Source organism: Pseudomicrostroma glucosiphilum, assembly GCF_003144135.1.
Source record: "Pseudomicrostroma glucosiphilum strain MCA 4718 unplaced genomic scaffold BCV69scaffold_3, whole genome shotgun sequence".
NCBI classification, from domain to species: Eukaryota; Fungi; Basidiomycota; class Exobasidiomycetes; order Microstromatales; family Microstromataceae; genus Microstroma; species Microstroma glucosiphilum.
In genome coordinates, this window is record NW_020289915.1 from 71,738 (window position 1) to 82,558 (window position 10,821).

The following is a 10,821-nucleotide window of genomic DNA, read 5'->3' on the forward strand; positions in this document are numbered from 1 at the left end:
CCGTCTCCGTCCCATGTGTTAATACCCACTAGATCGCCTCATCGCCAATGAAGAAAAGCTTTACGTCATCAGGGCAGATATTTACATGCTTGCCTCTTGAGTCTTGACAACAGACGTCTGCCAGCACAATCAGAATGTTCACGGCCAGAAAGACGTTGCGGACATTCCATTACGCGGACTTGCATACACTAGACAAGATTACAATACACGGTGATGTCATTTCGGACGATTCTTCCTCCCAGTACTTTCTCGCGGAGCGACCGTGGCCTAGTGGTGGTCCTTTGACAAGGCAAAGGCATCGAGCTTGGTGGACTTGAACTTTCGGGCCGAGACCTTGTTGTTGAAGAGGATGTCGATCTCTGCATAGGATCGATCTTTGGTCTCGGGAATTCTGAAGTAAGTGTACTGTGCGATGCATTGGGGGTCAAAGATTGAGTCAGCTGGATTCCGACTACTCGTCAAGTCTGCAGGGACAAGACTCACGATGATCGTGAGAATGCAAAAGCCGAACCAGAACCATCCGCACTTTGCTCCCCAACCCCACGCACTTTCCGATATCATGCGCGGTTGCAGGATGTTAGTGATGATGTTGCTGAGTGTATAGGCGGCCCGAGCCAGAGCGATCGTCTTAGCTCTAAGGCGAGTCGATGCGATCTCAGCGATGATTGTGTAGCACAGAGGCCCGATGGTGCAGCTGAAGACAAAGGTCTGGATGATCAACAGAGCACCGGCTCCGAGTGCAACTGCATCTGAGTGTGGAACGACGCCCAGCACGCCAACCAGAAGAGCGATCACAGCCATAATGGTGAGTCCGATGAGATAGATAGTCTTGCGGCCTAAGCGCGACAAGTACGTCCAAGACAGCAGAGTGCCCACGAGGAACATGGCATTGATGCCGACGCCGAAGTCGAAGGAACGACGTTCATCAACTCCAGCCTGCTGAAGAAAGACGACTGCAAAAGAGTTCATAGGTGCTCCCGACCAAATTTGTATGCAAAATACCAGGGCGCATAGCTCCGTTCGGCGTAAGTTGACGCCTCGGAAGCAGTCAAGAAAGGTGGTTCCCTTGACCTCTTCCTCCTCGAGCATGTTCGTGTACTTGATGAGTGCCAAGCTCCTCTCAATGCGCGCCTCGTCCGCAGGGCCGGTGTTGAGGCGAGCCAGACTGCGCTTAGCATCCTCGTCACGGCCTTTTCGTGAAAGCCACCAGGGTGATTCTGGTGCAAAGTAACAGCCCAGGCCCAAGATAGGAGGCCATACCCAGACAAGGACCCAAGGCATCTTGTACGCCCAGGTACCTTCAATGTCCAAGCCACCTCTTACGATGGTAGCGGCGAGGATGAGTCCGATGCCCCAGCCTGCGCAGGACCACGAGGTCAAGTACCCTCGCAGAGAGACGGGCAAGATTTCTGAGGCGTATGCCGTAGTAAGCGACTGGAAGATGCCCAAGCCCATTCCGATCAGACCTTCTCCGACGGCGACAACGACGATACTTGGGGCGAAGAAGACGATGAACCAGACGGCGGAAATCCAAGCCATGCCACCCATGCTGACCCGGCGGTAGCCGATCTTTTCGACGAGGTATCCTCCGATGCAGAGGCCAATGAACTGTCCAGAATAGCTCGCGTTCGAGACGCCAGTCTGCCAGACGGCAGATACGGACTTGGTGCCATCTGAGTTGAGCTGACCGAATTTTTGCTTGTACTCATCCAAGCCGAAGAAGCTGTTGGTTGCGCCCAGGTCATAGCCTTCCATGACAAGGCACAACGAGATGAACTACGAAAGGAAGCGAGTTTGACAAATCAGATGTGAGGTCCAGGCCTCGAGAGGGGAAATGTTCGCCACATCCGAACTCACCAGAGCCCAAAAACAAGCAGGTCTATTACGTTGGATGTTCTCCCAGAGAGTGCCCTCTCGTTCGTCGCTGTCACCTCCGGCAGCATCGCGGTTGGCGTGCTTGACATCGGGGATAATGTCGATGGGGCTCTCAGCATCCGAAGACATATCCCTGGTCAGATAGGCCACGTCGTCTTTGCCATCGACGCTCTTGGTCTGCTTGTCGTCCATGGATGTCACCGATGGTGGTGTTCTTTTGAGAGGGGGGGGTATTGCGGGACGAAGGATGGGTGGTCCGAAGCTGTGTAGGGAGTTGGGAAGGGCACTTTGGCTTGACGAAAAAGAAGAGGACTTGGCCGATTGAGTCCACCATCTTGCCCTCATATATCTCATCGTATGGTGTTGCCCTTGCATGGTCTGGTGGGGCTCCTCAGTGTCTTGATCGGTCGAAAATGCGGGGCCCCCCACAGCCGTCTCGGCAACCTTTTCCCCGCCGGTGCGAGGCCAGAGCTTGTTTGGCCCCCTGAATGGTGTGGCTGCGTGCGCCGGTCTGCAACCGGTCACCGGCGAGGACTCAGCACGCGACATGCACTGAGGCCGGCCTGCCCACGAGGGGCGTATTGCAACGTCCGACCCTCGTATTGAAGGTCGCAGCACTGCAGAGGACAGAAAGAAGACTCGTGACCTTTCGGGCACAAAGTGCTTCTTGTCAGGACCGACGAGGTCAATACCGGCCACCTAGAGCCCGCCGCCTTCGTAGCAAGCCTGCTGTGGTGGCAGAACGCGAAACCTCGAGTCGATTGTACCTGACGAAAAGAGACACTCTCTTTCCACATCGACTGCTCTGGGGACCATGGCTTACATCGATTGGTAGACTGTACCGATAGCCGAAGCCGAACATACCGCTGTCATGGGGACGGAACGCGTGAATACTGTCACCGATCAGACGCTTGCACGATCCGGGTCTGAGATGTGAATTCTCGGCTGACAGCCGTGCCTGACTTTGGAACAAGAACACGCCTATCTCTTGCAGACAAGTGGTACAGAGATTGCCGGACTCAATAGCAAGGTCCAGCGACCCCAAGCAGTTTTCTGGGGACGCCGAGTCGCGTGATCAATTCGTTCTGGTCATCATCCTCCAACACCTCTACCTAGTGTGTACCTAGTGTGGGGCTTCGGAAAGGTCTTCGGGGTGAACATTTCGTCGACCGAAGATTAAGGATATCTTGGCGGACCGGTGGCTGTGTCGATGTACCGGTGTCCGATGAGCTGTGTTGTGTACCACCGGCCTTGGAGGGTGCGTGCACACCGGTGAATCTCCGGCGCCGGTGACCGGTGGGCCCGCTGCTTGGTCCATGCGCAAAGTCGCGTCGACTCGCCAATCTTTCCCGCTGCCGTGGAGCCCCGCAACAGTTGGGACAGGGCGAGTATGCTTGCGTTCTCTGGTGCTTTGTCGACTCGGGACCAGGGAGAAAGCCGAAGTGGCCGTCTGACCAAGGATGGCTGACAGTGCGAGGGGATCTCTAGCCGAGATAACCGCTGGAACTCAAGGTGATTAGATTGGGGAAGTACAAAGCTAGGACAGGCAGCTTCATCCGCGCCATACCCATCTTCTCTGCTCAACGTTGCGTCTGTTTCATCCAGCAGACCAAACGAATCGCTCCAACATCAACTCTATTGTCTTCTTGCGTCCTCAATTCACATCATGCGCTTCGTAGAAGGTGTCTGGAACAAGCTCGAGGGAAGCACGGTGGTCTCTGCCCGGCAGGCTGCAAGGGTGGAAATCATCCCAGATGATACCGGCAGAGGCACAGGTGGAGACTGTCTTCGCATCCTTTGCTCCATCAGAGAGATCAAGAATCGAGGTGACGTGCTCAACAAGCCCACCATCACGATATGGATTCGCAGCCCGGCCCCCGGCACCTTCGAAGTGGAGGCCAAGCACTTCGTCGGCAAACAAGCACACCACGAGCCCCGCCTCGATCTTTTTCCCGCCGGCCTCGACAGAGTAGGTGCTTCGGGCTCTGTCAATGGTGTCAAGGCAAATGGCGCCTCAATCAGGGCGAAAGGTCTGAAGCATGACAAGTATGCCTTCCTTGTCTCAGCGGGCGGCCTGGCGCAAGCCCGAGTGGACATGAGACCTGGCGTCTTCTCCATCGACTTCCTCGATGACAAGGAGCGTGTCGTCTCGAGCATTGGGCCAGATTCCATTTCTTGGGCCCTCAAGACCAACGTACCGGGCTCGCATGCGGCTAGAGAGTTTGCTTCGACTACGACCCTCGACCCTTACCACCGACCCGAAAGTCGCCGCCAGGGGTACATGATCATGTCTCCCAGTCTTGCTCAGGGCGAGAAGGTGTACGGTCTGGGTGAACAGTTTGGGCCATTCGTCAAGAATGGTCAATCTGTCGAGATCTCAAACGAAGATGGCGGCACAAGCTCCGCTATGGCGTACAAGAACATCCCCTTCTATATGACCAGCCGTGGGTACGGTGTCTACATCGACCAGACCCAGCATGTCTCGCTGGAAATCATGACCGAGCATCGATCAAAAGTGCAAGCCTCAGTTCCTGGAGAGACAATGCGCATGTACTTCCTCATGGGACCTTCACCGAAAGATGTTCTCACTCGTTACACGTCCTTGACCGGCCGGCCGCCTCTTCCTCCTACCTGGAGTTGGGGTCTGTGGCTTTCCACCTCCTTCCTCACCGATTACGACGAGGAGACCTCGCAGCACTTCCTTGATGGAATGAAGAAGCACGACATCCAAGTCTCTGTGTTCCATTTTGACTGTTACTGGATGCGTCCCTTCGAGTGGTGCTCATTCCGCTTCAACCCTGAGTTTTTCCCTGACCCCAAAGCTTTCCTGGGCCGCATCAATAGTCAAGGCATCAAGGTCAGCGTCTGGATCAATCCATACATTGCACAGGAGGCAGAGATCTTCGCCGAAGCCGATCAGAAGGGCTACCTTTTGCACCGCAGAGACGGAAGTACCTACCAGAGCGACGACTGGCAGGGCGGAATTGGCTTCGTCGACTTCACAAACCCCGAGGCTTGCAAGTGGTACCAGGCGCAGATCGAGTACTGCATCGATGTGGGTGTCACTGCCTTCAAGACTGACTTTGGAGAACGGATTCCCTGTGAGGATGTGGTATACCACTCTGGCAGTGAGCCACGCGCGATGCACAACCATTATTCTTTCCTGTACAACAAGACTGTATACGAAGTATTGGAACGCCGCCTTGGCACTAGTCAGGCTTGTCTCTTCGCTCGATCTGCTGCAGCGGGAGGGCAGCGCTTTCCAGTGCACTGGGCCGGCGACTCTGGTGAGTAAGGAGGGCGGCGAGGCCTCTACTGCTGATCGAGACTCGATACTGACGTCCGAACTCCCTTTCGGTAGACACCACATGGACGGGTATGTCGGAAGCCGTTAGAGGAGGGCTCTCCCTCACGTTGTCCGGGTTCGCATACGCGGCGAGCGATATTGGAGGATTCAAGGCACCCGGCAAAGGAGGACAAGGGCCAGACTCGGCCTCACCTCCCATAATCTATAAGAGATGGGTCCAATTCGGACTGCTGTCCTCGCACTCTAGACTGCACGGTTCAGGTACTGCTCGTGTTCCCTGGTTGGTAGACGACGAAGCCGTCGTCGTCACCCGCAAATTCGTCCACCTCAAGGCCCGTCTGATGCCTTATCTGCTCAACACCGCCATCGAGCAGACTGTCAAGTCTGGCCACCCAATCATGCGCGCTATGCTTCTCGAATTCCCCGAGGATCCGAGCGTGTGGTATCTCGACTCGCAATACATGCTGGGAGAAGCGCTGCTCGTAGCTCCCATCTTCGGCGAGACCGAAATCGAGTACTACCTGCCGCATGGCAAGTGGGTCCATCTGCTCGACGGAAGGGAGATGACCGGCGGACGATACCTCAAGGAGGACTATTCGGTGATGTCCCTGCCGCTCTTCCTGCGCGAGGGACATGCGATCATCCTTGCCAATGAGGGTGCCCGGATCGAGGACGATGTGAGGAAGAACGGTTGCACCGTCTGCCTCTCCCAAGCGACTCTGGACGATGCGCCCAATGGCAAGGTAGTCACCTCGGTTACCCTCACCGACGGAACAAAGATCACAGCAGAGGTATCCAAGACTAGTGCTGGCGCAGCAGAAGTCAAGGTGACAGAAGGAAGTATCGATTCCGGTGCTGCGATCAGGGTCAATGTGCTCGAGGCGAAGAAGGGACTGGACGGCCATGCTGACGTACTTTAGTTTAGGCCGCTTTGGGTTTCGGGGTATCATTAGATTGACAAAGATTTGCAATCGGGCTAGTGAATTAGAGGCGCGCAATTACAGTAGTGATGAAAACGTGGTCATTAGTTACATATTTTGATAAAGACTATTCATGATCGATCCGTGAGTGTCTGGAAGTAGGCGTTGGAGGAAGCTAGCCAGACTTTCGTCAATTTCCTGCTCAGTGGCTACACCGCCGTCATCGCTGTCACCTTGCATGGTGTGCAGTATCGTGCCATCGGTTCCGTCGTTCGTCTGCCGTCCTTGATCCCCTCCTCCTCGTAAGTGAGAGCTCTGTCTGCGGTGGCTGGCGCCGTTGCCAGTCTGGTTTGCTTCCACAAAGCTTGGGGCATCGATACTGCTGCCACCGGAGTTGAACAAAGCCGTGTGGGGTATTGCTTGAGGCGGCGAATTCTGACGGCTCCGAAAGGTCCAATTGTACGGCATGGTGAAATCGCGCTGGCGCTCGTCGGATCCGAGAAGCCACTCCAGGTTCTGCGATACCTCCAGGGCGCCAACATCCACGGGACTTGTATCATCCAGAATGTGCTGCTCTGGCAGCTTCTTACAACAGAAATTTAGAAAAGCATAGAGGTAACTGCTTTGCTCATTCTGCCTGTGTTGGCTTGCCGAGGTTGCATCTTTGGCCTGACGCAGAGCTTGATGAGAGCGATGTGCGTCTTCACGTGGCATGGCTGACCAATTGTCGATGATCCAACATGCTGCAGCGGCCGCTGAGCAAATCACGTGATCGTGGACGAAACGGTAGTACTCCCCTTGACCGTACGGTCCACTGAACATTTCGATGAGCTGAATAGCATAAGAAGAAGCCTGCGCAAAGGAGCTTCTTCTGTCCTCGTCAAAGTGGGGCGAGCGCATCTCCGATTGACAGAAGATGACCCATATGGAAGACCAGTAGCAGAAATGGTAATTGAGATTGTCAAACACGCCGCACGGTCGCATGGCAAAGGGAGCTGGGATACCTCGTTCTGCCGAACGGGCCAACACATAAGACGAGCTCTTGGTCAGCTGAATCGCGCAAGAGGTGTCGATGCCAAGGGGTTCGCTCACCTTGAGAATGTAGCCAAGTGTCTATCGCGATGTCCTGCTCATGAATTGCTAGCCGAATCAGTCTCACCTCGCGCAGCTTCAGCGCTCGACCCTTTGGCAGTTTACTTCTCTCGACTTGCAGTGCTTCCGATAGCCTCCGGCAGATCGAGATGCTGTCCATGGCAGTAGCAATCCTCACATCGACATCTAGGCAATCATCCGAAAGACTATCGACCCACACTCGCGGATCAGGAAAGACGTCCCAGTTGATCAGAGGGATGAGCCGTCTCTGATTGACAAAGAATTCTTCAAAACATGCCAAGTGATAGTAGGTCCGCTGCCGTTGTATGATTTCTGCCCTCTGAGGGTCTCCAGGCTGCACCAGCTGTTGTGTGCTATGATGTAAGCCCAGCTCGAAGGCAAGTGTGCATGCAGCGTGGAGTTTGCGCCATCTACATGTCGGTCGAAGCAGATGTGAGAATTTGAAGCAAATGAGACAGTGTGTTGGATTCTTCTGCCGCAACAGACCAAATTGACTTACCCGCTCGGATCATGCGGAGGTCTCCACATCGCTAGTATACTGAGGGCATGACAATTACTCAAGGTCGGTCTCATCTCACCCTCGATGATCTTGGATGTGAGGCTCTGAGAAAAGTTCAAAGAGCGCTTGTACTTGTCCGGAAATTCGTATTTCGCTGAAACAGTACATATTGCTGTCAGAAGCATTTGTGGCCAGGCTTGTTGCGAAAGAGTCTCGAACGAGTTGAGTTGAGGAGTCAGCAGTGCTATGATTCCGTTCAGCCGCTCAAAGAAGAAGCCGTGAAGGTATCGCGCTTGTTGTAAAGTAAACAGTCCTTCTTCAACGACAGTAACGACGCCTGTCATGGCCACTCGTGGCGTCTCGATGTGCGAGACGCTACGACCATCTTGGGAAGCCATGCCATCAGAGGGTGACAGAGCTTCTTTTGTCAAGGCGACCCCGCCGACAGAATAAGGCGTCTTGCGTATTCCAGATGCAGTCCTCGCCTCATCGCCGAGAAGTGATTGGATAGAGAAGCTATTGTGAGACCATTCCGTCTGGTCATGACTTTCCAGGCCAGAGTGAGGAGAACCGCTGAGCGCTGGCTGGCGAGGGCTCATGCTTCCTTCGGACTGGCCAGCCACTCGATCAATGGCGGACACGCCCGGGGCTACCTTCCTTGGCTCTGCTTCCAGCGCCGGTGGGTCGACCACGATTGCGGCTGGCTCCGCCCGTATTTCGCTCTGCCTGCTGTTTCTCTGGCCTTTGCGATGTGGCCTCCTCCGGCATTCTAAGCCCAGCCTAGCGCATCGCACACAAACGCCGTCTTGTGACAGGTCCGAAGGTCCGGCGTCGGGTGAGCCATGGTGCTCACTTGCAGGCAGTAGACATCGAATCTTGATCCTTCGACATTCAAGACACGCTACCTTGGCAGGCGCGGAGTGATCTGCTGCCGGTGAAGCGATGCCTGGATAGCCTCGTGTCTGTCCTTGGTTCAGACGCGTCCATCGCCTCAAGTCGGTCTCGGCGGGTGGCATCTCGGCAGCTGCGGAAGCAAGTCATAGAGGAGAAGAAGAGGAGGATGGAGGGAGCAGGATGAAAGAGTCACAGCACTGAGGTAACGAGGAATGAGTGGTAAGAGCCACTTGCAGCCAAGCGAGGTCCACCCCGCTTTCTCCTCGCATTGAACCCCCGGCGCGCAGCTCAGAATGCCGGCAAGAGGCCGAGACCGGAGAACTTATGAGTGGAGAAAGCTCGGAGGTAATGTACAGTATCTACTGCGAGGCCTGCGTACGATTCAGGGCTCGGCTCTGACTAGAAGGTCGTACGTCCAGAGATACCCGAGCTACAGCAGTGAACCCTTGCGCAGTACCTTGAGGATCTCGGAGCCGTAGTACCACGCGACTCCGGAGACGCCCGCCCTGTGTTCGACTACGGCTATTGCCCTTTGCTTTGTAGTCCTCGCCAGTTCAACCGCGCACTGAGAGTCAGCATTCCTGTCCGAGCAGATTTTTCCAGTCTTCCCATCTTCCCTCTGCATTCCTCACTGCTCCTCCTCGCTCTCTCGCACTCTTGCTTGTAGCCCTACCGCGCCTCGTACCTTGCTCCCCATACCTCCTACCCCACTATATGCCTCTCCTCACGCAGTCCAGCATCAGCAACGCCTCGCTCTTCCCTAAACCACAGTCGTTAATTTCGAAGATACTGCTATGTTCAGTGAGTAGCATATACGCACGGCACATGCAAGGCTGGTGCGCTCACCTCGGTTTCCTGATCTGTCTATAACGCAGGCGAACCGCCAGACCTTTACTTCTATGATCTCATGGACTGAGAAATCAGGCACCACGTGTTCAATTGACGATATACTATTGAATGACCTCGCTGCACTTTCATAGCACAAGACATCTACCTTGCTCAGACACGCCAGCCTGGCCTACGCACGCCAAAAGGCTGATACCTCTGAATCTCTCGCGCTGGTCACCGCAGGCACAGAGATAGGGATCACCGGGATCAGGACTGACCTCGGTCGGCCTGACCAACAAGGTGAGCAGCAGACGAGAGACGTGCTCAGTAGTCTCGCCAGCCACTGACGATCTGCTCTCGGCTCCGTAGTCAGCTGAAAGACACTGCTCGTCAACCGAGCTTTGCCACGAGCCTGCCCGTTGCAGAAGCTGCCTGGGACTACCGTCGCCCACCTTCATACGGGAGCGTCACAGAGCTGCTACAAGAAGGCAGGCTCGAACACCGACTCATCAAGGACGGGCAAAATCAGTTGCTCGGGCACGTTCTGTTGATGAAGCTGCCGCAAGCCGTCCAGGGGAGAAGGAAGAGCTGGTCAGGTTGTGCCTGCTGGAAGACAAGCCAAACGCTGCATCAGACACCTTCATTGGCTGTTTTCCTCACCAGAAGCCACTCTTCGCCGGCATCTCTCTTCAGTACAAGTGGAGCGAGCGCCCTGGTGCAGACTGGCAGCCTTACCAGGTAGGAACTCTCATGAACAATCGATAAATAGTCCGGGGTGACCTTTGCCCTCGGCATGCTGGGCCTGCTGCCCAAAAACAGTCAACAGAGACGAGAGAAAGCCGCTGCCACCGACTGCTTCCCTGACCCAGCGAGCGCCAACAAGTCTTCCCTGTCTCGCCTAGCCAAGGTCGGCTACAGGCAGGAGCAACATACCTCTTCGGTGTGGCACTTATGATCGAGAGTCGAAGGAGCAGAGTCAGATTCTGCTGGAATGAGAAGACTGGAGATGCCGCCCAGAAGAGGATCCGACACCACCGGCATACCAGACATCGCGTTCGAGCTGCCGTGCCGAGTTACCGTCGAAAGCAATGAGAAAGGATAGGGCTCATTCGATCCACAGGAACGATTCAGACCGCCGCCCCGTTCCTACCAGATCCAGATGTACACCTTCTGGGGTCACTGGGTGCGGCTACCGTACCAGCTGCCTGCAAAGCTCGGCAGCGTCAAGTCCTCAACAGATGCGCTGGTAGACACGTTCCATGAGATTGCCGCTGCTGGGAACGGAGGCAAGCAGGTCAAACAGAGACCTGCAGCGTTCAGGCCATAGAAGGCCAGCGCTCACCACTCGTCCCAAGCAGGCCATGGATCGACCTACAAGCAGATGA

At 55.3% G+C, this 10,821-nt stretch overlaps 4 protein-coding genes across 4 annotated transcripts; 2 read left to right on the forward strand and 2 right to left on the reverse strand.

The window, feature by feature from the left end:
* Positions 1-267: 267 nt before the first annotated feature.
* BCV69DRAFT_286625 (general substrate transporter) lies at positions 268-2,067 on the reverse strand (the record flags this gene model as incomplete). Its single annotated transcript, XM_025493529.1, has 4 exons — positions 268-405; positions 484-694; positions 722-1,776; positions 1,858-2,067. The coding sequence occupies 4 exons, from the start codon at positions 2,065-2,067 to the stop codon at positions 268-270; spliced, it is 1,614 nt and encodes a 537-aa protein (XP_025349267.1).
* Positions 2,068-3,541: 1,474 nt separating this feature from the next.
* BCV69DRAFT_297413 (hypothetical protein) lies at positions 3,542-6,102 on the forward strand (the record flags this gene model as incomplete). Its single annotated transcript, XM_025494110.1, has 2 exons — positions 3,542-5,162; positions 5,237-6,102. The coding sequence occupies 2 exons, from the start codon at positions 3,542-3,544 to the stop codon at positions 6,100-6,102; spliced, it is 2,487 nt and encodes an 828-aa protein (XP_025349268.1).
* Positions 6,095-8,995, reverse strand: BCV69DRAFT_281112 (hypothetical protein). Its single transcript, XM_025491860.1, has 3 exons — positions 7,715-8,995; positions 7,195-7,625; positions 6,095-7,112 (listed from the first exon to the last, which is right to left on the reverse strand). The coding sequence occupies exons 1-3, from the start codon at positions 8,728-8,730 to the stop codon at positions 6,211-6,213; spliced, it is 2,349 nt and encodes a 782-aa protein (XP_025349269.1). The 5' UTR covers positions 8,731-8,995; the 3' UTR covers positions 6,095-6,210.
* Positions 8,996-10,229: 1,234 nt separating this feature from the next.
* Positions 10,230-10,763, forward strand: BCV69DRAFT_297415 (hypothetical protein; the record flags this gene model as incomplete). The annotated part of the gene is made up of 2 exons (XM_025494111.1): positions 10,230-10,376; positions 10,590-10,763. 2 exons carry the CDS (start codon positions 10,230-10,232, stop codon positions 10,761-10,763), a joined length of 321 nt encoding a protein of 106 aa, XP_025349270.1.
* Between the last annotated feature and the right edge of the window lie 58 nt (positions 10,764-10,821).